This window comes from Podarcis gaigeae (genome assembly GCF_964106915.1).
Source record: "Podarcis gaigeae genome assembly, chromosome: 10".
Lineage (NCBI taxonomy): Eukaryota > Metazoa > Chordata > Lepidosauria > Squamata > Lacertidae > Podarcis > Podarcis gaigeae.
The window spans coordinates 40,162,998-40,186,463 of record NC_139686.1 but is presented as its reverse complement, the minus strand read 5'-3'; the positions used below and the strand labels follow the sequence as shown (position 1 = coordinate 40,186,463).

General features: G+C 42.1%; 1 protein-coding gene across 11 annotated transcripts in view; it reads right to left on the bottom strand.

Moving 5' to 3' along the window:
* The window catches only part of PPFIA2 (PTPRF interacting protein alpha 2), a 271,229-nt gene that overhangs the window by 86,709 nt on the left and 161,054 nt on the right, over positions 1 to 23,466 (bottom strand). For all 11 annotated transcript variants that reach the window (XM_083698945.1, XM_083698940.1, XM_083698944.1 and 8 more), the window contains 3 exons: positions 12,794 to 12,895; positions 6,165 to 6,329; positions 2,898 to 2,972 (listed from right to left, as the gene is read on the bottom strand). In XM_083698945.1, the coding sequence (XP_083555071.1) occupies positions 2,898 to 2,972; positions 6,165 to 6,329; positions 12,794 to 12,895 (342 nt within the window). The remainder of the gene's footprint in view (positions 1 to 2,897; positions 2,973 to 6,164; positions 6,330 to 12,793; positions 12,896 to 23,466) is intronic.

Sequence of the window (23,466 nt, the reverse complement as noted above, 5' to 3'; positions counted from 1 at the left end):
AGAAACCCTGGCTAACATCTGACTTGTGAGGGACTAACATCTGGGACTAATTCCAGGCAAGGAGATTCAGCTGCAGAGCAGTAGCTAGAACATTGGAGGATGGAGGAGACTTGCGAGAAACATCAACAGCAGCCCGGTGCGGGGCCTCTGGGCTGTTAAGGAATTAACATCTGGTGCTGTATTTTCAACATACTGGAAACTACTTCAAAAACTTCACTTAGTAGGCAGGGTATAAAAGTCATAGAATCAGAGTTGTAGAGTTGGAAGGGACCACAAGTATCATCTAGTCCAATCCTCTGAAATGCAGGAATACTCTCTCCAACATGGGGCTTGAACACACAACCCTAAGAGTCTCATGCTCTAGTGACTGAGCTACGAAGGCAGATAAATAAACAATAAACAGACAAATTAATGAGCAACGGATGGCAAGGAGGACCCACATTGCACTGGGAAGATGTAGTGTGCTCTTACCAGTGCCCAGTAACATAGTTCAGTTTGTACAAATGTGTTACATTCAGGTCTGATGCCAGATTCCTTGGAGAAGATGGAAAGGCAGGTCAGATGTTGCAGGACCATGGATAGCTCTGAGTGAGTAACTTGCCCTGATGAAGCTTGAGAGCAGTTTGAATCTTTTGGAGAACCTGCCCCCAGGCTCTTTCTTCTCAGGGTCCACTATCTTGTGGATTACTTTAGAGCAGCCTTTCTCAACCTGTGGGTCCCCAGATGTTGTTGGACTACAACTCCCATCACCCCTAGCTAGTAAGGCCAGAGTTCAGGGATGATGGGAGTTGTAGTCCAACAACATCTGGGGACCCACAGGTTGATAATCGCTGCTTTAGAGCCTTAAATGGCCAACATTCTGGAGTGAAAATGAAGACTCCTCAATTCCATAGCCTCCATCCCGGCACATCCCTGGCATTGCTGATCTAGTGAGGAACAGTGGGAGGCACTAGGTTCCTCAGGGAGCTGTGCCCGTTTTCCTGGGGGCTCATTTAGATCATTCTGGGATGTCCAAAGATGATATGTAACAGGATTAGTTGCCTCCTGATCTCCAGCAGGAGACTTAGAAGCTTGGACCGGGTCTTGCTTTTTAGCTGGAGACTCTGCAGCCTCTTACTCAGAGTCTTGCTCTGCTGGACTCTGGGGTCATGACAAAAAGGGGCCTAAATAGCCAGACTGAAATTTTGTGGGGAGAGATAGGTTAATTTCTGGACATTCCCTGCATGTCCAGGTAGTCAATCAGGCTTTTTGGGATTAATTTCAAACTGGACTGAAGGGGGAGGGTTGTTATTATTTTCTGCCTCTACATAAATATCCTAGTTAGGACTCAAATGTCTCAAATCTTGTGATCTGTAGAAGGTATTTAGATATTTAGTACTATATTATTATTTTTTAAAATGCACTAATAAAGTTTGTGCTCCTTGCTAGTACTATTGCAATACCTATTGTTAACAAAAACTGGTGACATATAATCTGTAATTATGATCCAGGAAGGGGAAATGAAAATCCCACGCTAAGAAATACACCGAGGCAGTTATCAAGGTTTTGTGAAGAAAAAATATTCAGCTGCACACACAAAAAGGCAGACCAAGTAGCTTTGCCAGAATAGACTTCAAACGCTGGATACTCAGCAGGGTACTGTTTTAACATATATTTCAAATCATCAGTACACTGCAGGTGTGGAGGAAGATAAAAATAGTAAAACTGGTAAGCAGCAATTTTTGTAGCTTCCCCCCACTCTTCCCTCTTCATTTCTGTTGTGCCTGGATTCCTCCCTTGGTTAAATAATTAGTAACTCTCTGAGAACAATAGGAGCAATGCCCAGATATAATGAATGGCTAGCTGGAACCTTAGGCAGGAATACTCCTTAGACTGGAGACACAACTGGGATTTTCAACAGAATATTGCAGTGTCTCCTTCCTCTTAATTGGAGTGCTCCTGTCCAACTATTCCTTCAGAGGAAGCATTCCACTTTCCTCACTCCTCTGTTCTCCACTTTTCTTCACCTGATACTCAACATTCTGCAGCTACTGAACATGCTCAGTTCTCATTAGGTTGTGTTTTGCCCCCTTGATTTATTTAATAAATGCTTTGTTGCGCTTCTCCAAACCTCAATATTCTCCCAAGCCTGCAGAGACCTTCCTCTTATTTCTCAGTAGCCCCATTTTTGGCTCAGTTTTTATTGGTACTTAGCACCTGAGCTCACTGTTAGAGGACGTAATGTATGTACTCATGGAATCAAGCAAAGAAACAATTTTTAAAAACTCAAGAAAAGGACCACTTTGCAAACATCAGGAATGGAGGAGTGCATACATTTGCTGGGACAGCATCCCTGCTCATAGAGTGGCGTAGCAAACTTGCTCCCTCACTGCTATCATGTAGATAGCAGTGTGAACGGAACACTCCACAATGGCTGGAGGTCCAGCTCAAATGGCTCTTCCCATATTCAAAAATAGGAGGGAGAAATTGCATGATTGTGACAAAAAATGAGCATCGAATTTAATGTCCTAAGATGTTTTTCTGTCTGGTGGTGCTGACGGAGGGAGGGGAGGAAGCTCACTCCACTACCCTGTGACTGAAGACAGCGAGTTTTGCAGTGAATGTATTGAAACAGCTGTATAAACCCATGCTCTTCAATTGTAACCTAAGTGTCACAATTCGTTTTTTAAACTTTCCTGCTATCTTCGATGCTGTGGGTTTCTAACAGCTTAAGGTAACCCCCTCCCCAGAAAAACAAACAAACAAAAATCATACCGCTTTAAAAGTAGCAGGATTGCCTAAATTTTCAGAATAGAACCAAAGCAGTATCTACACAGGTTGTAAATCTAATGTTAATCCACAAAATGATATGATTAAAAAGTTACATCATACAAGACAGAGAAAAGTTCTGTATTTACCTCCTGATTAGCAGCTGCTAGTTCCTCCTCAAGTGCTGAGACTCTTTCTAAAGAAACCCTCAGTCGTTCCCTTACCTAGAAGAAGAAGAAAATTGTACCATACAAATTATTTGTGCTCTAGAACTTGAAATAATAAATAGATGGGAGCACTTGAGGCACATATACCCCATTGTGTTGCTTGGGTTTATTGCCATGCAGTTTTTATGGGTAAAAGGAACTGGGGAAGAAAGGGCTCTAGCAAGACTTGGGTAGTTTCTCCATATGAAGCTGCTGCACCCGCACATAAATTAATTGATTCCATTTGTTTGTTATATAGTGGTACCTTGGTTCTCAAATGCCTTGGTACTCAAACAACTTGGAACCCAAACACTGCAAACCCAGAGGTAAGTGTTCTGGTTTGTAAACTTTTTTTGGAAGTCGAACACGCTCTGTCTTGAGTGTTACGCTGAAGTCTGTCTGTTTTTGCTATTTATTTTGCTTTGGCTTTTTTTGCAGCTCTTTTTTTGTGTGACTGTGTGGAACCCAGTTCAGCTACTGATTGTGTGACTGCAGTACATTGTTTACTGCTTTCATTTTATGGATCAATGGTCTCATTAGATAGTAAAATTCATGTTAAATTGCTGTTTTGGGGTTATTTTTAAAAGTCTGGAATGGATTAGTCCATTTTGCATTACTTTCTATGGAAAAGAGTGCCTTGGTTTTGGAACACTTTGGTTTTGGAATGGACTTCCGGAACAGATTAAGTTTGAGAACCAAGGTACCACTGTTTTTAACTTTCAAGATTCCGAACAAGTCTGCTCTAGAAGCCTTTGTTGTATAATGGCCTATGGTTAACTTGACCAGTCATGTAAGAAACATCACCACATACCCAGATCCCCAAATCTCTATTGGGTTGGGTAGGGGGGAATAACCAATGAACCTTCAGACATATCCCATTAGTTGGTTGGGACATGGCTTACTGGGCAATTGGAGAGTGCTGAATCTGCAAGTGAAGTTGTGGTTACATTGTTGCTGCATGTTGCACTCAGACTGATTCCATGGGCCGGATGGATTTATGATCAATAATTCAACGCGCCAGCATTCAATCCACTTTTGGAAGGTTTGTAGCAGTTCAGAAGGTCTGGCGAATCACTCAGAAATAAGCAGGCAATCACCTTAGTGCAGATTCAACGCTTACCACTTGCTTCGTAACATACCTGGTGTCACTCAAACCGCCAGAGAAAATCCTTCAATTTCAATTCTGAGTTTAAAACACAAAATGTACAATACGTAGGATGTTTCTGATTAATTGCTTGCAGAAAGTTCAAGTTCATTTCTCATTAATTAAAGTAGTTTGAGAAAACAAGGCGTCACCACTTCCCTAATGGCTTGTTTTTTTTATCAGTCTCAACTACTGGAAAGTGAAATTAGTCTATAAACCATACTAATCTCCAAAGACTACTGCTAGTAATGCTCCATTATGTAAGTCCCAGCTACAACTTAAGTTCAGCAGAAAACCCAAAAACTTCCAGGGACATTTAAAATATTTTTAAAATGTGTTTGCATAGCATTGGCCTCAGTTACTCATCTCTTACTATGCACTGCTAAATTGCAAAGCTTCATTTCAGATAAAAAAGCACAGTGAATGATTTTCACGTCACCTAGAAGAAGCATGTCAAAATATGGTGCGATCGTGATTCAGGCACAATACGTACTGCCCTATTTAGACTGTAATGAATCTCTGTGGGATTTCTTCCTAAAGGTAATATAGTTCCCTACAAACAGACCACTCTACACAAGCCAGCTTCTAGGGCCATAGACAAGTGACCCATAATCCTTGACTTTCTTTATTTATCATAGCTGCCCCTCCCTGCTGCCTGGTACCTGCTCCTGATAAATCACTATCCCATTTTTATTTTACAATTTTATTAGTGTGAGAAACCATTGTTTAGGGGTTCCCCACGGTGTTTAAAATTTAAATCTCTGAGTGGATGTCAGATGCATCGTTTCTAGTGCATATTCATATCAACACACAGGCGTGAACCCTCTCAGGCACCATGCAGTGAACAATCTGCCATTTCCCACACTTGCAGCTGCTGGTGGTATTCTCACAAACTGTTGACAACGTATTGCAAGACAATTTTATGTTTTTCATGAACACTGTCTTGGCTTTTAACTCAATAGAAGACAGGCTATTACACAGTTAATGAACACAGGAGGAAGCAATGTTGAGGAACTGAGACTGTTATTCTCATAGTGGAAATAAGAGACAATAACATTCCTGACACCCGCAAAGTTGTTGAGCTTTTCTTAGGAAACCAACAAGATTGTTGAGCTTCTTTGGGGAAACCTTCCCCCAAAATAGTGACTTTAAGGTTTTGGAGCTGTTTCTGCTGCTTTTTCCATCGCATTGCCATATACTGTAACTGGGTTTCCCCTAACATTTTGCTGATTTGGCAAAATCCCTCCAATGCCATTTTTACAGCAGAAAACCAGGATATATCAGGAATTTTCTTGACATATGGCAAGCCTAGGTACCCCTGTATTCATATTAAAATATTAACATTCTGCTGATCAGTTGCTTGGCAAGGGGAACAAGGATTGGGTTAAACCTCTCCTCTCACCTCCTTTCTTCCCATACAGTTGACTGATGGGTTTTAAAACTCTTTGAAATGACTGCACATTTTTGGATCAGGCAGTCACACCCACACCATACATTTAAAGTACGTAACTTCCCACAAAGAATTATGGGAACTGTGGTTTGTAAGGGGTACTGGGAATTATAAGTCTGTGAGTTCTAAACTGTAGTTCCCTGGGTCTTTAGGGGAAGCCATGACTGCTGAAGTAGTATAAATGTGCTTTAAATGTAGTGAGAATATTTAGTTCAACTTGGATGGGTAAATGCAGCTTGATAACTTGATGCCTGCTTTGGGGACAGCACCAGAGATTTTATCTCCATCTCCTCCTCCCCTCCGCCATCTCTCTCTGTCTCTCTGGCCCTAAAAGGGAATATAAACAACTTACAGTATGCAATTAGACTGAATGGACTGGATTTGACTTCCTGGAAGGGCCCATGGCCCTGCATAAGTCCCATGGAAATCACCACCACCATTCAGGGTGTGAGGCCTGGTGCCTCTGTAGTGACCTTGGAAGAATACAAAATGGCACCCTGGAAACACTATTATGTTACATATGCCAAGAGAATGAGGGAACTAGTCTAGTGTAGGCATCCATGACAAAGCTTAAGAAATATATGCTGAGTCAGTAAGCTGATTCCCCATACTTTACCTTCTCATCTAAAGCCTTGTGGTGTTCAAACAACGATTTCAGTGCTTTCAGAACCTCGACTTCACTGGAGACTCCTGAGGGGGACTGTGCTTGCCGTTTCACCACTGTCATTCTCAGCGACCTTTCATGTCTTGAAACAAGGCACTCCAAATGTTCCAGTAACAGCTATTGGATTCAATATATATATATAAAAAGAAAGTTAGCTCATTTTCACCTGAAGGTCACCGGCACCATAATTCTAGTTCAAAATGATAATGACACAGGCAGGTTTCACCGTACTTGAAGGTTTATGGTGACTCTGTTTGGCAATTTTCCATGATATTATTGCAGAGAATGTAAAGGGGAATAAAGTATAAATGTGATTAATATCTACTGAACTCTCATGCAAATTTTCCAAGATGGCAAATTGTTCCACTCACCTTTGTTGTGTCCAAACTAAGACATTTTAGGACACTGAAATATTGTTAAATGGAACTACTTAAACCGTCAGATTAAAGAAACATATCACAGTGCAGTATGTAACCGATGCTGAAATTAGTTGCACAACTGCATTTCAAAACGTGAACAGATATGCAAAAAACAAACAAACGTTTTTCATTAACATTTTGAGTTTCTGTATTTGATCAAAAGGGGTTGTATCCAATGCCAGCATTCATGTAACAAACTCCCTCTTGTAACCTTTTGGAATGTATTTCCCACATTCATGGCTGCAGGAACAGACTTGAGGAGAGGTGAATAAAGAGAGGGCTTATCCACACCTTTTGCCCTGCTCTTTCCATGCACAGGCCCATACTGAGAAGCTCCATGTCTGAGCGCTCTTTTTGTTGCCCTAGAGCTTTCCCCGTGAAAACCCACTCTTTAAAGCTGAAGCACAACAAACAGCAACTCAGGTTTTTCCTGGATTGCAGTTTGCTCCTATTGCTTCCCCCATAGCCACAGCCTTGGATTCAAACAGAAATCAAGCGCTGACTCTCTCTGGCTTCCCAGTCTGCAGCTTTTCTTCCAGCTTCTAGCTCACCTCATGCAGTTCTCAACCCTGGCCATTTCTTTTTAACTACCGGTCAGTTGAGGGAGGGAGTCCACCCAATTTTTCATCAGGCACAGACCCATTTCCTTTGTTTCCTTAATGGCCCATTACCTAGGCTATCACCTCACCAGGAAGCTAGCCTGGCTTATATTTTAACAGCTGCTGGATCCAGGGGTTAGAAGGGTCTTAGCAAACAGCCTACTCTCCCCCCGCCCCATAACTCACAACACTACTTTAACATTGCCCCACTCATTTATGCTATTTTATAGCAAGCACAGCACATCATAGTGTTACGCTGAACTAACTCCAAGAAGTGAATAATGGATCCTTTACTTTTCCCACACCACAAAAAAAATAATTGCAGCTATAGATGCATACACAGAGGTCAAAATAAAGACTTTTCACTGCAGGGTTGTTATGTTGTAGAAAACAAAACACTCCACTGGATAAATGAAAATGTGGAGTCAAGGGATAATTATGTCTGTCAACATTTTTGAGTGGCTTCACAATTCCTATCTCAGAACAATGCTGTAAGAATCGGAGTAAGAAATACGACTCAGCCCAGAGTCAGCTTCCGTGACTCAGCAGGGATCCAAACCTGAACCTCCCACTCCATTCACTTCCCCGCACTTCCCCTTGCATGTCTGTTCAAGCATTTAACAAATACATACAGGATTTAAGGCCTTTGAAAGTGAGCAGCTCCTGACAGTTAAACATTCGTGCCAGGGTGTCTATTTATCTTAAGCAACTATAGAGAGTTTTTCTCGACTGGCATAATATAAGTTGCTCCCTTACACCCCATTATGCCCAATATCAACAACCTCAGATATACAGATGACACAACATTGATTGCAGAAAGTGAGGAGGAATTAAAGAACCTCTTAATGAGGGTGAGAGAGGAGAAAGCAAAATATGGTCTGAAGCACAACATCAAAAAAACGAAGATCATGGCCACTGGGCCCATCACCTCCTGGCAAAGAGAAGGGGAAGAAATGGAGGCAGTGAGAGATTTTACTTTCTTTGGCTCCATGATCACTGCAGATGGTGACAGCAGCCACGAAATTAAAAGACGCCTGCTTCTTGGGGGAAAAGCAATGACAAACCTGGACAGCATCTTAAAAAGCAGAAACATTACCTTGCCGACAAAGGTCCGCATAGTAAAAGCTATGGTTTTCCCAGTAGTGATGTATGGAAGTGAGAGCTGGACCATAAAGAAGGTTGATCGCTGAAGAATTGATGCTTTTGAATTATGGTGCTGGAGGAGACTCTTGAGAATCCCACTGACTGCAAGAAGAACAAACCTATCCATTCTTAAGGAAATCAGCCCTGAGTGCTCACTGGAAGGACAGATCCTGAAGCTGAGGCTCCAATACTTTGGCCACCTCATAAGAAGAGAAGACTCCCTGGAAAAGATGGAGGGCACAAGGAGAAGGGGACGACAGAGGATGAGATGGCTGGACAGTGTTCTTGAAGCTACCAGCATGAGTTTGAACAAACTGCGGAGGCAGTGGAAGACAGGAGTGCCTGGCGTGCTCTGGTCCATGGGGTCACGAAGAGTCGGACACGACTAAATGACTAAATAACAACAACAACAATTAATGCTGAACCTACAAAACAAAAAAATATTGCCTTAAAGGAGGATAATTTCTTAGCTATTTTCTTTTCAAAAGATGTGCGTCGTGGAATCTAACTGTATATAAAGCAAATCTGAAACTACATTGTGGGAAAGGCATTCAAAACACACTATGTGGTGTTTTTGTAGATGTTATCCAGGGATGAGTGTTGATCTGACATCAGAACACTGCTCTCTATAAGTATTATGTACCCTACAGTAAATGTCATAAAATTATAGACACCCAGGCTCACCAAATATCTACTGTTCTTGTATCATATATGGTGCATTCTCTTTTGTATTTAACCTCCAGAGATGAATTTTGTATTACAGTGTTCAAAGTTGGACTACCAACTTGGTGCTTGTGGATGTAATGGCACCCTTAATGTCTCCCCCTGGTAGTGGCGAAGCTTCAATCTCTGGCGGGGAGGCGGAGAGCAGGTGGGGGCGTGGTGTGTGTCCTGGGGGAGTGGCGCGCCACCTGCAGGATGTGGTGCCAGCGGGGGGTGTAGCCGCGATGGCACCCCACCGGGATCATGCCGCCGGCGCAGTGCACTCCACCCGCACCCCTGTTCCTCTGCCAGTGCTCCCTGGCACCACAAAACCTCTCACCTCTCCTTCTCATTGCCCCTTTGGTCATGAGATTGTGAGGCAGGTTACCTTTTTCTCCCTTGATTCTCTTGCCCACTTCCTCTTTAATTTTTTATTGTCTTTTCAAGGCTCAGATTAACTTTAATGGATCTGACTTTCACCTAAGATTGCTTCAAAAAGTAAAGTATGTTTTGTGCTTTCTCTGGGGGCTCATCCAAGGTAGGGAAGAGAGCATTGCCCATAGATGGTGGTGTGCCCATGGCACTCTCTCAAAAACCCAAATGTTCCCATTGGTATAATTAAAGTTGGTGGCTGCTGGTTTAGAATTTGTTTGATACCAGCCATCAGATAGATTGATGTCAGGGCTAGTTTAAGAGACTACCTCCCCACCCCCCCCAACAGGAAAGCTGCCCAACACATTTTTTTTGTATAATGTTTACCACTTTAAACCTTCTTGCCGTGTGTGTTGTGCTGAACACATACAGCATTTCTGTGTCAACAGTGCATATCTTTAGAAACAGTATGGGGATGCTGCATACATTTGCACTGCTACATGGGGTAAGGAACTTTCGTGTAAGGATTTTCCGGCAGCCATCACCTGGGAACTGTAATATTTAAATTAGACATCATGTTGAACAAAGGCAGCGAACAAGCAACTATTATAACAATCCCTTAACTGGGATGTAGCAGCGTGATCTTTGTGTATTCTTAATTCTAGTCTGTCTTTCTAGTCTTGCATAGGAAAAGGCAAGTTACATATATTTAGGGTTATTTACTGTCATTTTATTATTTTTAAAATCTGAACCCGAGCATTTTTATTTATTTAATTTATATTTTGCCCTTCATCCAAAGATCACAGGACAGTTTGCAGTATAAAAACACAAAATACATAAGAGCAGCAGCAAAACACAGCACCCGTCATAAACATTTAAAAGGCCATAGATTGTTTAATCAGCCCAAGGCTTGGGTCAACTGCAGCCAATCATTGTAGACAGTACTGAGTGAAATGGACCAATAGTCTGACTTGGTATAAAGCAGGTCTGGAAGAATGGCTGTGACATATTTTACTTATACAGCAGGCTTCTGCTTTTAATTTGTAAGATGGCTGCAAGGTGGAATGATCTCCTTATTTAGTGAAATCATAAAGCACTACTTAAATTTTTAATTGTGCTTTTTTAAAAGACTGCCAGTTAATAAAAGCACACAGTAATTCTTTTTCTTATTAACTGCACATTCATTTAGGGTTGAACTCCCCCCCTTAAAAAGATTGTTCAAAAACATTTGTATTGCCAAAAGTAAGAGGGCAATGTAGTTGTTTTCTTGCTATGTTTTCTTTAAAACAAATTATGTGCGGGTTCTGTTGTCTATTGGCAACCAATATGTCTATATTTGCATCTCTCTCACTGCAGAACATGGCATGGTATGTTTTGCTTTTTAATAGAATAGCAGATTTTTTTAATGGCTCTTTGGTAAGAACATAGGGGAGTTTCCCATTATATATATTAACAATTTCTGGAGAAACTGGGCAAAACTCTGCTAGAGCCTATAGATTGTATCCAATTAAGTTTTCCCCAGAGCAGATCCATTGAAATTAATGGTCCTAAGTTAATCATAGAATCATAGAGTTGGAAGAGACCCTGAGGATCATAGAGTCCAAGGGTCAGCAACCTTTTTCAGCTGTGGGCCGGTCCACCGTCCCTCAGGCCATGTGGTGGGACGGACTATATTTTTTGGGGGGGGGGGGAATGAACAAATTCCTATGCCACACAAATAACCCAGAGATGCATTTTAAATAAAAGCACACATTCTACTCATGTGAAAACACCAGGCAGGCCCCACAAATAACCAGACCTAACCAGAACACGGAGCATCACCAAGGGGGCTGGGTATTGAATGTCTGAATAAAACTGCTGCCAGAGACAGGATACATATCCGGGTGATGTTGAGGATCCATAAAGGCAGCAGTACTACACAATTGTTGTTGTTGTTGTTTAGTCGATTAGTTGTGTCCAACTCTTCGGACCAGAGCACACCAGGCACTCCTGTCTTCCACTGCCTCACGCAGGTTCGTCAAATTCATGTTGGTCACTTCTATAACACTGTACAATCATATCGTCCTCTGTCGTCCCCTTCTCCTTGTGCCCTCCATCTTACCCAACATCAGAATTTTTTCCAGAGAGTCCTCTCTTCTCATGAGATGGTGAAAGTATTGGAGCCTCAGCTTCAGGATCTGTCTTTCCAGTGGGCACTCTGGGCTGATTTCCTTCAGAATGGATAGGTTTGATCTTCTTGCAGTCCATGGGACTCTGAAGAGTCTCCTCCAGCACCACAATTCAAAAGCATCAATTCTCCAGACGATAAGCCTTCTTTGTGGTCCAGCTCTCACTTCCATACATCACAACTGGGAAAACCAGTAAGGGGGTACTAGACAATACAGCTCTTAAATGAAGAAGCTGCCAAAGATATGCCTTTTCCTGCGGATCCCAACTTCTAGAAAGTGGTACTTGCTTTACCAAATGCAACTTCTGCCTAGTGGATGAAGGCATCAAATATACTTTTCTTTCCATACATATATTTATCCATTCCCAAAGATCACTGTGAAACTGGTAGTAAATGGGTTGGAAGAAACATCAAACACATGATCAGGTTTCATCATGCTTATAACACTAACTCCAAAATTCCATATATAAACTGGTTCAGTATAAATATTGATCAGAAAGGTAGGGAGATAGGAATTCTGTAAGGAAGACTTCTCTACTCATCATACATTGGTACTCTTTGGTATATCACTGCTCTGAAAAGTCAGAACTGCTCAAAAATTATCCCAGGAATGTTCACCAGTCCACACTGTTAGAATGATGCTTCATATTCCAGTAACAACATTGAGCATTTAAAGGTTTTGGGAATCAACTGATTAGAAGCCAAATTTTCCCTGTCAATCTTTTTGGTGCTAGCCACTGTTCAATTTCACACTTTGATCAAAAGCCAGACTGGGAGAAATCCAGAAAGTTAATAAAAGCTAAATGAACCCAAATCTGATGAGTGAATGTCTACTTTTAAACTACTCCCCAAAGAGCAGGTGGAAAATAGAACTCAAGATATGAATTTCCAAACAAACCACTTGAACTATCAAAACGCTATTACAAAAGAATGACATTGATGAACCGGTGGCTCTGCAAATATTGTTTGATTCTAACTTCCATCAGCTGCAGCCAGCATGTCAATAGTCAGGCATGATGGTTCTGGTCCATCAACATCTGGAGAACTACAGATTCCCCCACCCGGGCACAGAATGTATTTTCACAATTCTCATAGAATTTTATAAGATAAAAAGCAGTGCTAAAATTATCTGATACATCGTTGTACAGAAAACGCATATCTGATTGTTTTTATACTTACTCTTGTGTTATTCCTTTCAGCTTTCAGTTCAGAAATTTCTTCTTCTTTTTCCAGTAGTTGTTCCCTGCATGCATTTAGCTCTTTTGTAAGTGCAGCAAATTCCTGCAAAGATGGAGAAAATATGAAAGAGGAAAACATTTAGCATGAAAATATTGTATTGATTTAATCTCCAATTTCAGAAAATCTAACAGAACTAAAGCTTGAGTGCTGGAAATTTCTGAGAACTTTTGAAAACAATGGGAATGAAATGCCTCTCTCAGATTAATATGAAGGGCCTATGCCCTGCTTTGAAAAGTACCAAAAGTCTACAGTTATATTCCACTGAACAGTAAAATATGCTGTCAGGTGTCAGTATAAGGTTCGCATAATGTATTTTAAAATTATTGTAACAGAAGCCACCAGTACAGTCATACCTTGTGTTACGCTTGCTTCACATTGCGGCTTTTCAGGTTACGAATGCAGCAAACCCAGAAGTGTTTACTTCTGGGTTCCCTGTGCGCATGCACACAGAAGCAATCTGCGTGCTTCGCGTATGCGCAGTAGCAGCACTCTACTTACGGACTTTTCGGGGTGCGAATGGCACCCTAAAACAGGTCATGTTCGTAAGTAGAGGTACCACTGTATTACATTTTAGGGCAAAACTGTCTGTTTCCTTAGCACTCATATGTCCCAAAACCTATGTTTCCTGAGGTAACATAAATGTGTGGCTGAGTCCAGGGCAATTGTATGGGTTAACTGACATGCCTTTCCATCATCTGCCCACTATTCTGCAAATGCCCCCACCCCCTCATTCTGGCTTAGTTCTGATCTTGGAGATCAGGTGAATAAACACTGGATCAAAACTGATCAGGAGGAAGCAATTTGCCGCAGAGAATTGTTGGCAGGAGAGGAGAGCCGAACACTTTCCTTGCAACTATATCCTTCCATCTTTTAATTAGCATTATAAGGTAAATCTTTGATGAAAGTGTTTCTGTTCAACACAGTGACATTATATATACCCGTGGCATAGTAAAAGAAACAGTATTATTGATCAGTCCCATGCAAGTTCACCTCCTATGCCTTTCAAAGCCAGTGAGGCTACTATTGGTATTGACTGCTACAAACCACTCACCTGGCAGGATGGAACTTGTGGGATATGCTTAATATTTTAGATCCACCAGCCAGAGCCCAGTAAAAATTGGTAGTCGGGTGGGAAGACATATGCTAAGAATTAAAAAACATGGTGCCTCTGAACTCATACCCAGCCTAGGAATTTGTGATCATTATCTGAATGAAGCTTACAATTCCTTTCACACAAGAATCCACTACTGGTTTTCCTGCCAAACTTCTTTTTCAGCAACCTATGTAACTTAGGAATGGGGAGGATTTTTAGTTGTTGTTATTAGGCGGCAGTTGTTAGTGACAATCTATTGCAGGCAACGGCAACCTTCAGCCCTCCAGATGTTTTGGACTATAATTCCCATCATCCCTGACAACTGGTCCTGTTAGCTAGGGATCATGGGAGTTGTAGTCCAAAGTATCTGGAGAGCCAAAGGTTGCTTATGCCTGATAATACCCTCAATGTCTCAAAGAATGCACACAATAATCTGAAGCATATATGTCACTTCGTAAAATGGTTTTCCAATCCATTATGTTATTGTATTCTAAAGACTTCTGAAATAATTATACCTTAATAATATAATTCACTTAGTTTAATTAAACCACGGTGAAGCAGATCAATACAGTACAGAGAGAATATTAAAAGCTCAAGCAGGAGTGGATTCTGCAGGAGAGTGTGTCTGAGGTTTTTTATAAGGTTAGGCAGTAAATTACAGATTTGATGATTTATAGTTTTTGCAGAGGTTAATCATTCATCACTCTGATACAGTAACTGTTTAAACTAAAATATCTGGATTTCAGCCAGCTTCATCTCATCGAGGAACTAAAATTGGTGTTTTGACTTAGCTGCTTTTAGTTGATGACTTGTTCATTCATTATTAGAAAGGAACACAAAACCGCTTACCATTTTGGCAGCGGCGGCAGTTGCAGCCTGGCGTGGCTATGGGCAAACTGGGAGGGGAGATTCTTTCCCATGGGGCCAGCTGGTGTTGTCATCAGCCTCAGCTGACCATGGGTAAATGGACAGCCTTGCTATGGAGTTACTTGGTCGCTGTATTTGGGACCAGGGAAGAATTGGGCCTATCTGGCAACTGTCCCAACTTGCTGACAGAAAAAGGCATTGAGTTACATCCTTAGCCTAAACAGAGGAAAGGAGTCCTACACACTACTTCTTGATCAAATATCAGGGTACCCCGGTAAAGAGGTCCAGGGGGAAGGATTCTGTCTGAATGCCCGGATGGGGGCAGTGGCAGAGCTAGCCATCTTGGGCACCTGGAGTGGACATGCTGTCTAATTACTTTTCTAAGCTAACATCTGCAGTGATATTCACGCACATATATCCATCTGAAAGCAAAGGCTTGCCTTCAAAACTATTGTTTCAATTGTATGCAAATCTATATGGATTTAATCAATTACTGTACTTAATCAATTAAAACTAACTTGATTTTATTGGAATAAAAGCCCAAATTAATACATGCATTGCTTGCATGTATTATTTAGACATCTCAGTATTGCTGACACCAGATCCCTCACCCCCCACAAACCAGTAAATTTATTTTGGTGTTGGGGTAAAAAGTATCAGCTTAAATTTTCTGTTTACCTGCACCTAGGCAGGTGGCACTTTGGGTTAAACCACAGAGCCTAGGGCTTGCCTGTCAGAAGGTTGGCGGTTCGAATCCCTGCAATGGGGTAAGCTCCCGTTGCTTGGTTCCAGCTCCTGCCAACCTAGCCGTTTGAAAGCACGTCAAAGTGCAAGTAGATAAATAGGTATCGCGGCGAGAAGGTAAGCGGGGTTTCCATATGCTGCTCTGGTTCGCCAGAAGCGGCTTAGTCATGCTGGCCACATGACCCGGAAGCTGTATGACGGCTCCTTCGGCCAATAAAGCGAGATGAGCGCCACAATCCCAGAGTCGTCCATGACTGGACCTAATGGTCAGGGGTCCCTTTACCCTTTACCTAGGCTGCACCTAGCTATCCAAAGCTTTGGCTTCTCTGTCCTGAAAGGAAACAGACAAAGATCTTCCACTGGGGATATAATAGCAGACCCCCTCCCGAAATTGCCTCACAGGAAAATTAAGCCTTTCTTTCTGCTTTAAAAACGAGATTATTTCCGTCATGCTTGGCTCCTGAGGGATGAGTTAATAATGGGGTAAGACAGCAGCTTTGAATTCATGCTTGACAAAAACACAGGTAAATGCCATTTGTTGACACAAAAGTTATTTTAAAGTTGGATGTGTAGCTTGGCTCTTAGGCACTGTCGGATAGTCTCTAAGAATACGTTGCCCCATGTTAAATCACAGGAATGCATGCTTTTGTTCAATGCAGTTACATAACAGCTTGTGATGATAATGACCTCTGCTCTGCATTTGCCTCATAGATGCACAGAAACCAAAGGGATACTGTCATCTAGAATTATTGTTTGCAGCAGAAATGTTGCATGGTCAGTCATAGTTTGGGAGGCCTGAAGGTAGAAACTGCTGCATAACTAATACAGTTTGACAGATCAAACTGCACTCTTAAAGTTTACAAGGCAACTGTGGGGTTACCACACCAATTAAAAAGTGAAGCACGGAAATTACTCAGCAGATAATCCCACATTTTAATCCTGAAATTTGAAGGGCTAAACATGTTGCTCCACATGATGTTTAATTTTTTTATAACCCACTTTTGGAAAGGGGGCTTCAATAATTAAAGAAAAACAAAAAATAGAATTGCCAGAAGATTATGGGGAAAGAATAACTAGTTTTCTGATGCTACATGGTATTCCATGAACACATACATTTATCAGGATAGTGTTCAGAAACAAGTCACAAATATCTATGGCTCTTGACACATAAATCTGAAAAAACACATGCTTCTGAAGGGAGATACCAGCTGCTGTGCCCACTTCTGACCTCCATGTCCTCATCTGCTCTCTGCGCACAGAATTTATGGGTTGGATCCAGATTTATGCCACATTCACACCATACATTTAAAGCACTATGAGACCACTGTCATGGCTTTCCCCATGTAGGGTGCTGAGAGTTGTTGAGATGCCACTATTCCCTTCCTAGAGCTTTCTGTGAAGAGGGCTTGATTGTTAAAACTATGCTGCGAATTATAGCTCTGTGACGGGAACAGAAGTCTCCCTACAACTCTTAGCACCCTTGACCTAGGATCCTTTGGGGGGCGAGTCATGACTGTTTATAGATGTATCATAGTCAGGGCCGGATTTAGGTGTGATGAGGCCCTAAGCTACTGAAGGTAATGGGGCCCTTGATATGTCCAGCTGTCCTTTGTCAACAACAAATTGTCACTGTTTTTTGTGTTGAATATATGCTATATGGTAATTTATGGACCTATATGGTAATTTATGGTAATAGGTATTTAAAGCCATTTGCACATAACAAAATATGTATTTTATCAAAGTAATTGTTGAACTGAAATACAATTTTAGGGAGCAGGCTAGCAGACGGGGCCCATTACTTACATCACAGGAGCCTACGCAACACAAAACACTGTTGCTGTATGTAGATTTTATTTAATTTGTTTTTTATCTTATATTTTGGAAATGTAGATCCAGTTTTTTCCCCTTTAATTTTTTGGGGGCCCTCAAGAGAGTGGGGCCCTAAGCTATAGCTTGTTTAGCTTATATGTAAATCTGACACTGATCATAGTGCTTCAAATACATGCTGTAAATGCAGCCTTAGTCATGCTTAGGAATAGACCCTGTGAAATCAATTTCAGTGATTAATTTATCATTGATTTCAATGGAGGTACAAGTTGCACACATGATCTGTGACACAGCAAAAAGTAGGAATCCAGATAACATAGAAAAGTTCTACCCAGGGAATGCTCAGAGCACACAGTGCAGATGAAGACTAGGAGATGGGAGGTAAGAACAGTGAAAGTGGTCGCAGGCATCTTCTACATATTCTCATTGTAAATGGTTTCAGACAAGGTGAAAAGGTGCTGACAGTGATCCTCACTCTTCTTTCCCAGCCAAGAAACTTCCTCTGAACAAGAGAAATGTTTACTGTGTGCACAAATTCTTTTGCCAAATAATAATTCATATTTCATGTGCAGTAAAAGAAGGCTGTCTTTTTGAGGGGAAAGGGAAAGAAAAAGCACCCTGGCACAGAAATATTGTTGCTTTGTGTTCAGCTCGGTTAGGTCTCTCTGTGATTATGATCTTTTTTGATCCACAGACCTAGAACTGTTTTAGATAAATCCCGCCTGAGAACAGAGATTTGAGTTCCAAACATTTGCCTTCAAAATAATTAGGCTACTGGTTTCATTGACCCATCAAGCTGAGGTGTGGACAGCTGTGAACTTGAGGAGAGAGAAACTCAGTATGACAATCGTATGGCACCCTTAATGGGAACAGATCTGTTAATTAAGCCTGTGATGAGGCTGACACCTCAAGAGAAGGTGTCCCTACAATGTCATCAGTGATCACGTCTGCCATATTGAGACATAATCATCTGTTGGAGTGCACAGCTTTCTCTAGAAAGGAGATTGGAGTCTGATAACAGGAGCAATCATGAGTTTTTATGCAATAATTTTACAAAGTTTGCAATGGTTTAAAAAGGCAATGGCCTGGTTCATATGACACAGAAAGCCCTACTATGGTTTACTGGAACTGCACAAACATATGGGCTTCTAGAGAGGAGCTTGAAGCTGGTTTACTCCTTTCTGGTCCTTTTTGCTCCAAAGCCATGCTTACCTAAGCCAATGGCTGTTGAACATGCCATCCAAATCCTGTCTTGTGGGTTTGTCTAAAATTTCCCCATCAGCCTGAATAAATTTTAGAAACAATGCACAATCATATTTCTCAGTTGGCTTGACTAATATTTCAGCCATGCACACAGTCCTTTCTTTTGTGCCCTAGGATGTTCCACATTTATTTAACACAGATCTATTTTTCTATATTTGATTGTCATGCTACGTTCCATACAACCCAGATGTTGCACATTATGAAAGCCTTTTCAATTAATATGCAACATCTAGTGCAACATGCCTTCTACTTTGCACTGTCAGAGTGGTAGAAAATTAACATTTGTTCTGCCAACATAATGTCCAAATGCCAGTACTATAAGCTGACCTATTTTATATAGAATGCTTACACAATGGCAAGCAATTTAAACATAAAACTTAGGATACTGCACTTCAATGGGAATTTTGTAAACAGAAGGAGAAAGTCTAATTTTAGTAGATTTTTGTGCTTTACTGTTATTGTTCATCTTGAAAAGGACATTTGGCAAGACAATTGCTTCAAAATGTATACAGATGTATGTATTAGAAACGTGTTCTGTGTCTGACAACACAATTTCATTTTACGAACAACAAACAAATGGGTCTCATTCAAGATTTTCCCAGCTGACATGGGGGAAGAGGAAGTGACTGTGGCTACACAATGCTCAAATCCAGAGAACAAGAGACTCAGCAGGAAACTGCATGCCTGCTGCTTTGATCATAGATCACCTTGACCCAAACCTAGCTGATGATCAGCACTGCCAACCCCAACTATCTCTTAGAGATAGGGGGAAAGAGGATCTCAAATTCCCACATATCCTGGAAACTGACATGACTGGAACAGAAACCATGCCAGTAGGTAAATGGGAACGAATACTGTCACAAGGACCTGTCTACAAATCCTCATGATATGAATTTTGGTATCCTCTCTCTGCAAGTCAATATCAGTTTCATCACTGACCCAAGAGGTGTTTCACAACTCATTTAAAATCATCATCATCATCACAGAAAAACCTATGGATACACCCATCCTCCTATATACATAAACATGCAAGGCTATATCATCCTGTGTCCACCACTGAAGGATCAGTCGTGCCGCATCACAATCCTATATTTGTATGAGGTCAGGGTGGGGCAGGGGAGCAAAAAAGAAGGCAGGCTGCACAGCACCAGCAGCCGTCAAAAGAGAGTGAGAAGGGAGGGACCCTGTCAGGGGAAGAGTGGTGGTTCAAAACAACAGCAGAAGTTTTGAGTAAAGCAGGGGTGGAGGTAACTGAGAGGAAAATGGTGGTTTTTAACAACAGCAGAGCTTTGAGTAAAGCATATGGAGGGGCACAGAGGGAAACTGTGGCATTAAACAACAGCAGAGGTGAAAAGGGTGCTGAGTAGTTGCAACGTGTGGGAGGAAAAAGGCACAGCAGGTCACTAGGGGGGCTGGTGTGTGTGTAAAGGGGCTGCACAAAAGGAGAGGGCAGCAAGCACGGGCATGAGGGCATGAGGGTGAAGGTGAAAGCAAAGGTGCAAAGCAGAATTGCAGAAGAGAAGACCAAAATGGGGCCGTGAAGGGGAATAACGAACTTAGTAGCTGCATGGGATCCGGGTGGGTGGCTGTTGCAGCATGGCATGGCAGTGGTAGGTTCAGGGAGGCTGCTATCTTCCAGGCGCGGCCAGGGAAAGGGATAGCTGGCACTGCCCACCTCTAGACCAAATCAGATACTCAAGAAAGGGTGGGCAGTGCCCGCTGCAATCTCAGCCCAGCCTATTTAAGGGGTTGTCCAGGTGTCAGCTGCCCTCTTGGCCGATCGTCATGGGATTTTTCCACCCACCAAGTCTTCAGGGGCCCACCGGGTGGGGAGGGGGGGAAAGTGGGCACATTGCCTATGGACCTTGCTGTGGTTAATTCAGTCGCCCTATTCAGGGCTCCCTTTCTCCTGTAAGCAAATGTAGGCATGTAGATTTCTCCTACCTCGGAGCAACCATCACAACTTGGGTGGATAAGGCATTGGGCTGCATCCTTAGTAACAAGGGTAGCCCGTTAGAGCGGTCCAGAAGGGGTGACTCTGTCCAGGAGTCTGCTAGGGGACCAACAGGCAGATATACCTCTCCCAACAGTGGCCTGGGTGGGGCTGTGGCATCCAATCCGTTGGGGGTGACTTCGCAGCAAAGGTTTGACCCCACCAGGTTTCCATCAGGTAGCAGGCGGGATACATGCCCAATGCCAAACCTACTCTTTCCTGTAATCAATAAAGTTGTGGCCTAATTCAACCCAATACCAGTCTCCTGTGTCATTTTTGTGGCCTTCCCTTCACCTGCCACGGCCGTTATGCATCTGTGCCGGCAAAACTCCAGGCAGTTAGTAAGGGGGAAATGGCAGAGGGGTTGGTGAGCATAGCCCCTAGTACCAGTGCTTCTTTCTGGGGGTACTCAAGGGTAGAAGAAAAGCATTGGTTAAAAGCGTGACACTTACTGCAACAACTTTATCGTGAGCATTGGCACCTTATTTCTAAAAGAAAAGCACTGCCTAGTAGAAATAAAAGTCTAAAATCACTCTATATATGGTGCGTGCCAATAAGAGAGCTGGCTATTCAGTTTATTCAGTTTGCCATCTTGTTTCCTTTCTATATTGGTTTACAAACTTAAATAGATTTTCAATCATCTACAGGACTTTCACTTGCTTGTGCTCACTTAGCAATGAGCAAGACATTTGATTAAAAATGCCTAGTTCTCTTACTTTTTGGTAACTTACACAATATAGGCTTTACTGGTCTTTATGAAACATGCTTTTAAAAAACAACAACACCCAATGGTACATGCCTCATTTATTTTATTCAGTTATCTTTGAGAGTCATGTACTATTTAGAGTGATGGCCTATGAATGACTTGACAGCAGTACGTGTTACTTTTTCTGAAATAGTGACATGACTCATCCCTCCCCCTCGACTGCCCTTTGATTTCTCAAATACCTTTACCACCTGGACCAAATTATGTAAACTCTTTTAGGATAGGACAGAGCCCTGAGTCACCCTAACATGACTTGAGAATCACACTGAGTCTGACCAAAACTATTTCCTCAGATGTAAAAATAAACACGTTCCCCAGCTGCGTTACTCATACCTTGTTCTGTATGGACATTTGGACACACTTAAAACAATGAATTGCGTAAATGGGTGTAGTTTCATTGAACTTTGAAGACAGTAAGTGGGGCAAAACGGTGACGATGGTAAAATTCAAGGCTCAGCATACAACAAAAAATAATCAAGAGATTATTCTGCAGGTAAATGTGAACCTATCACCAGAATTTTCTAATTTCAAAAGCAAATATATCAGCAGAAAAGCAAGTAGTCTTCATCCTTTCAAGGCCCTTTCAAGTTCAGAAAAGTTGTGCCTGCATAACTTCTCTACAGAGCCTAGGACTTGCCAATCAGAAGGTCGGCAGTTCGAATCCCGGCGACGGGGTGAGCTCCCGTTGCTTGGTTCCTGCTCCTGCCAACCTAGCAGTTCGAAAGCACATCAAGTAGATAAAGAGGTACCACTCCAGCGGGAAGGTAAATGGCATTTCCGTGTGCTGCTCTGGTTTACCAGAGGTGGCTTTGTCATGCTGGCCACATGACCCAGAAGCTGTACGCCGGCTCCCTTGGCCAATAACGCGAGATGAGCACCGCCACCCTGGAGTCGGCCACGACTGGACCTAATGGTAAGGGGTCCCTTTACCTTATTTAAAGATACAGACATCCTGCTCTGTTTGCATCTCATCATTCTTTCTCTTTCTTTTATGAGAAAAGAAAAGTAATAGCACTTATGCAACTCATGCTGCACTAGAGTAGAAAGGGAGGGAGAGATCAGCTTCAAAACTTTTTAAGAAGAGGAGCAATGGCACCCTCTGCCCCAGCGTAAACTACAGAATCTGCCTGATGCTGCAGATGAATGAGGTGATAATAAGCAGAGGCAGATTTAGGGGAGCGCAACCAGTTTCATTGCACTGGGAGCAGAGCTTTGGGGCGCCACAACTATGATGCTGTATGGAAGGCAAGGTGAGGGGCACCAAATTTTGACATAGCACAGGGCACTTGAGATGCCAAGGTCTGCCACTGTAATGAGTTATTCAAGTTCTACAGTTGTCAGCATAGAGGGGATCGGAAAATAACAAAAACAATCACGCAAAGGCTGGATATTTCTTTCCTTTTCTTTTATGGGGTTCCTACTTCATGCCAGCACTCCCCCCTGAAGTTCAGTGATGCTTACTCCCAGGTAACTACAGTATGTACAGTATTTTAATCATGCTTCACGACTGATCAGGGACAGCAATGTCTAACATGCCAACCTTTGCTAGCTCAAGGTATGACTATGAACACTTTGAGGGGACGTGGCTAGACAAGTATTGTGACAAGATCCTACTCTACAAAATTTACCAGCACACCATTTGTTGCCACCCATCTTAGGTGGAGGTGTGTCACCCACTTGTGAGGTGCAATCTATCAGCAGGATCAGTGATCTAAAGAACAGAACTAAAGATATGTTTACCATAGAAAAATTATCTCCTCCTTAGCCACTTGACCAGTCATGATTTGTTGTTTTCTTAATCAAAACCTGCATAGGACACGCTACTTTAAATGCTCTATCCTGGATGGAGTGGATGAGGTCAGACTAATAATGAAAACATAGAATATAGCTGAATGTTTGCCTCTGGACAGATTCCAATACCAAACAAATTATTCAATGGCAGTATTGTCACTCTGCAGAAGTGAAGGATGGTAGAGGAAAATTATTCAATCTTATAACCCAATAAAACAAAGAGAAGGTCAAAAAACATTTTGTCGATATTGCTACATTTTCTTTTTTAA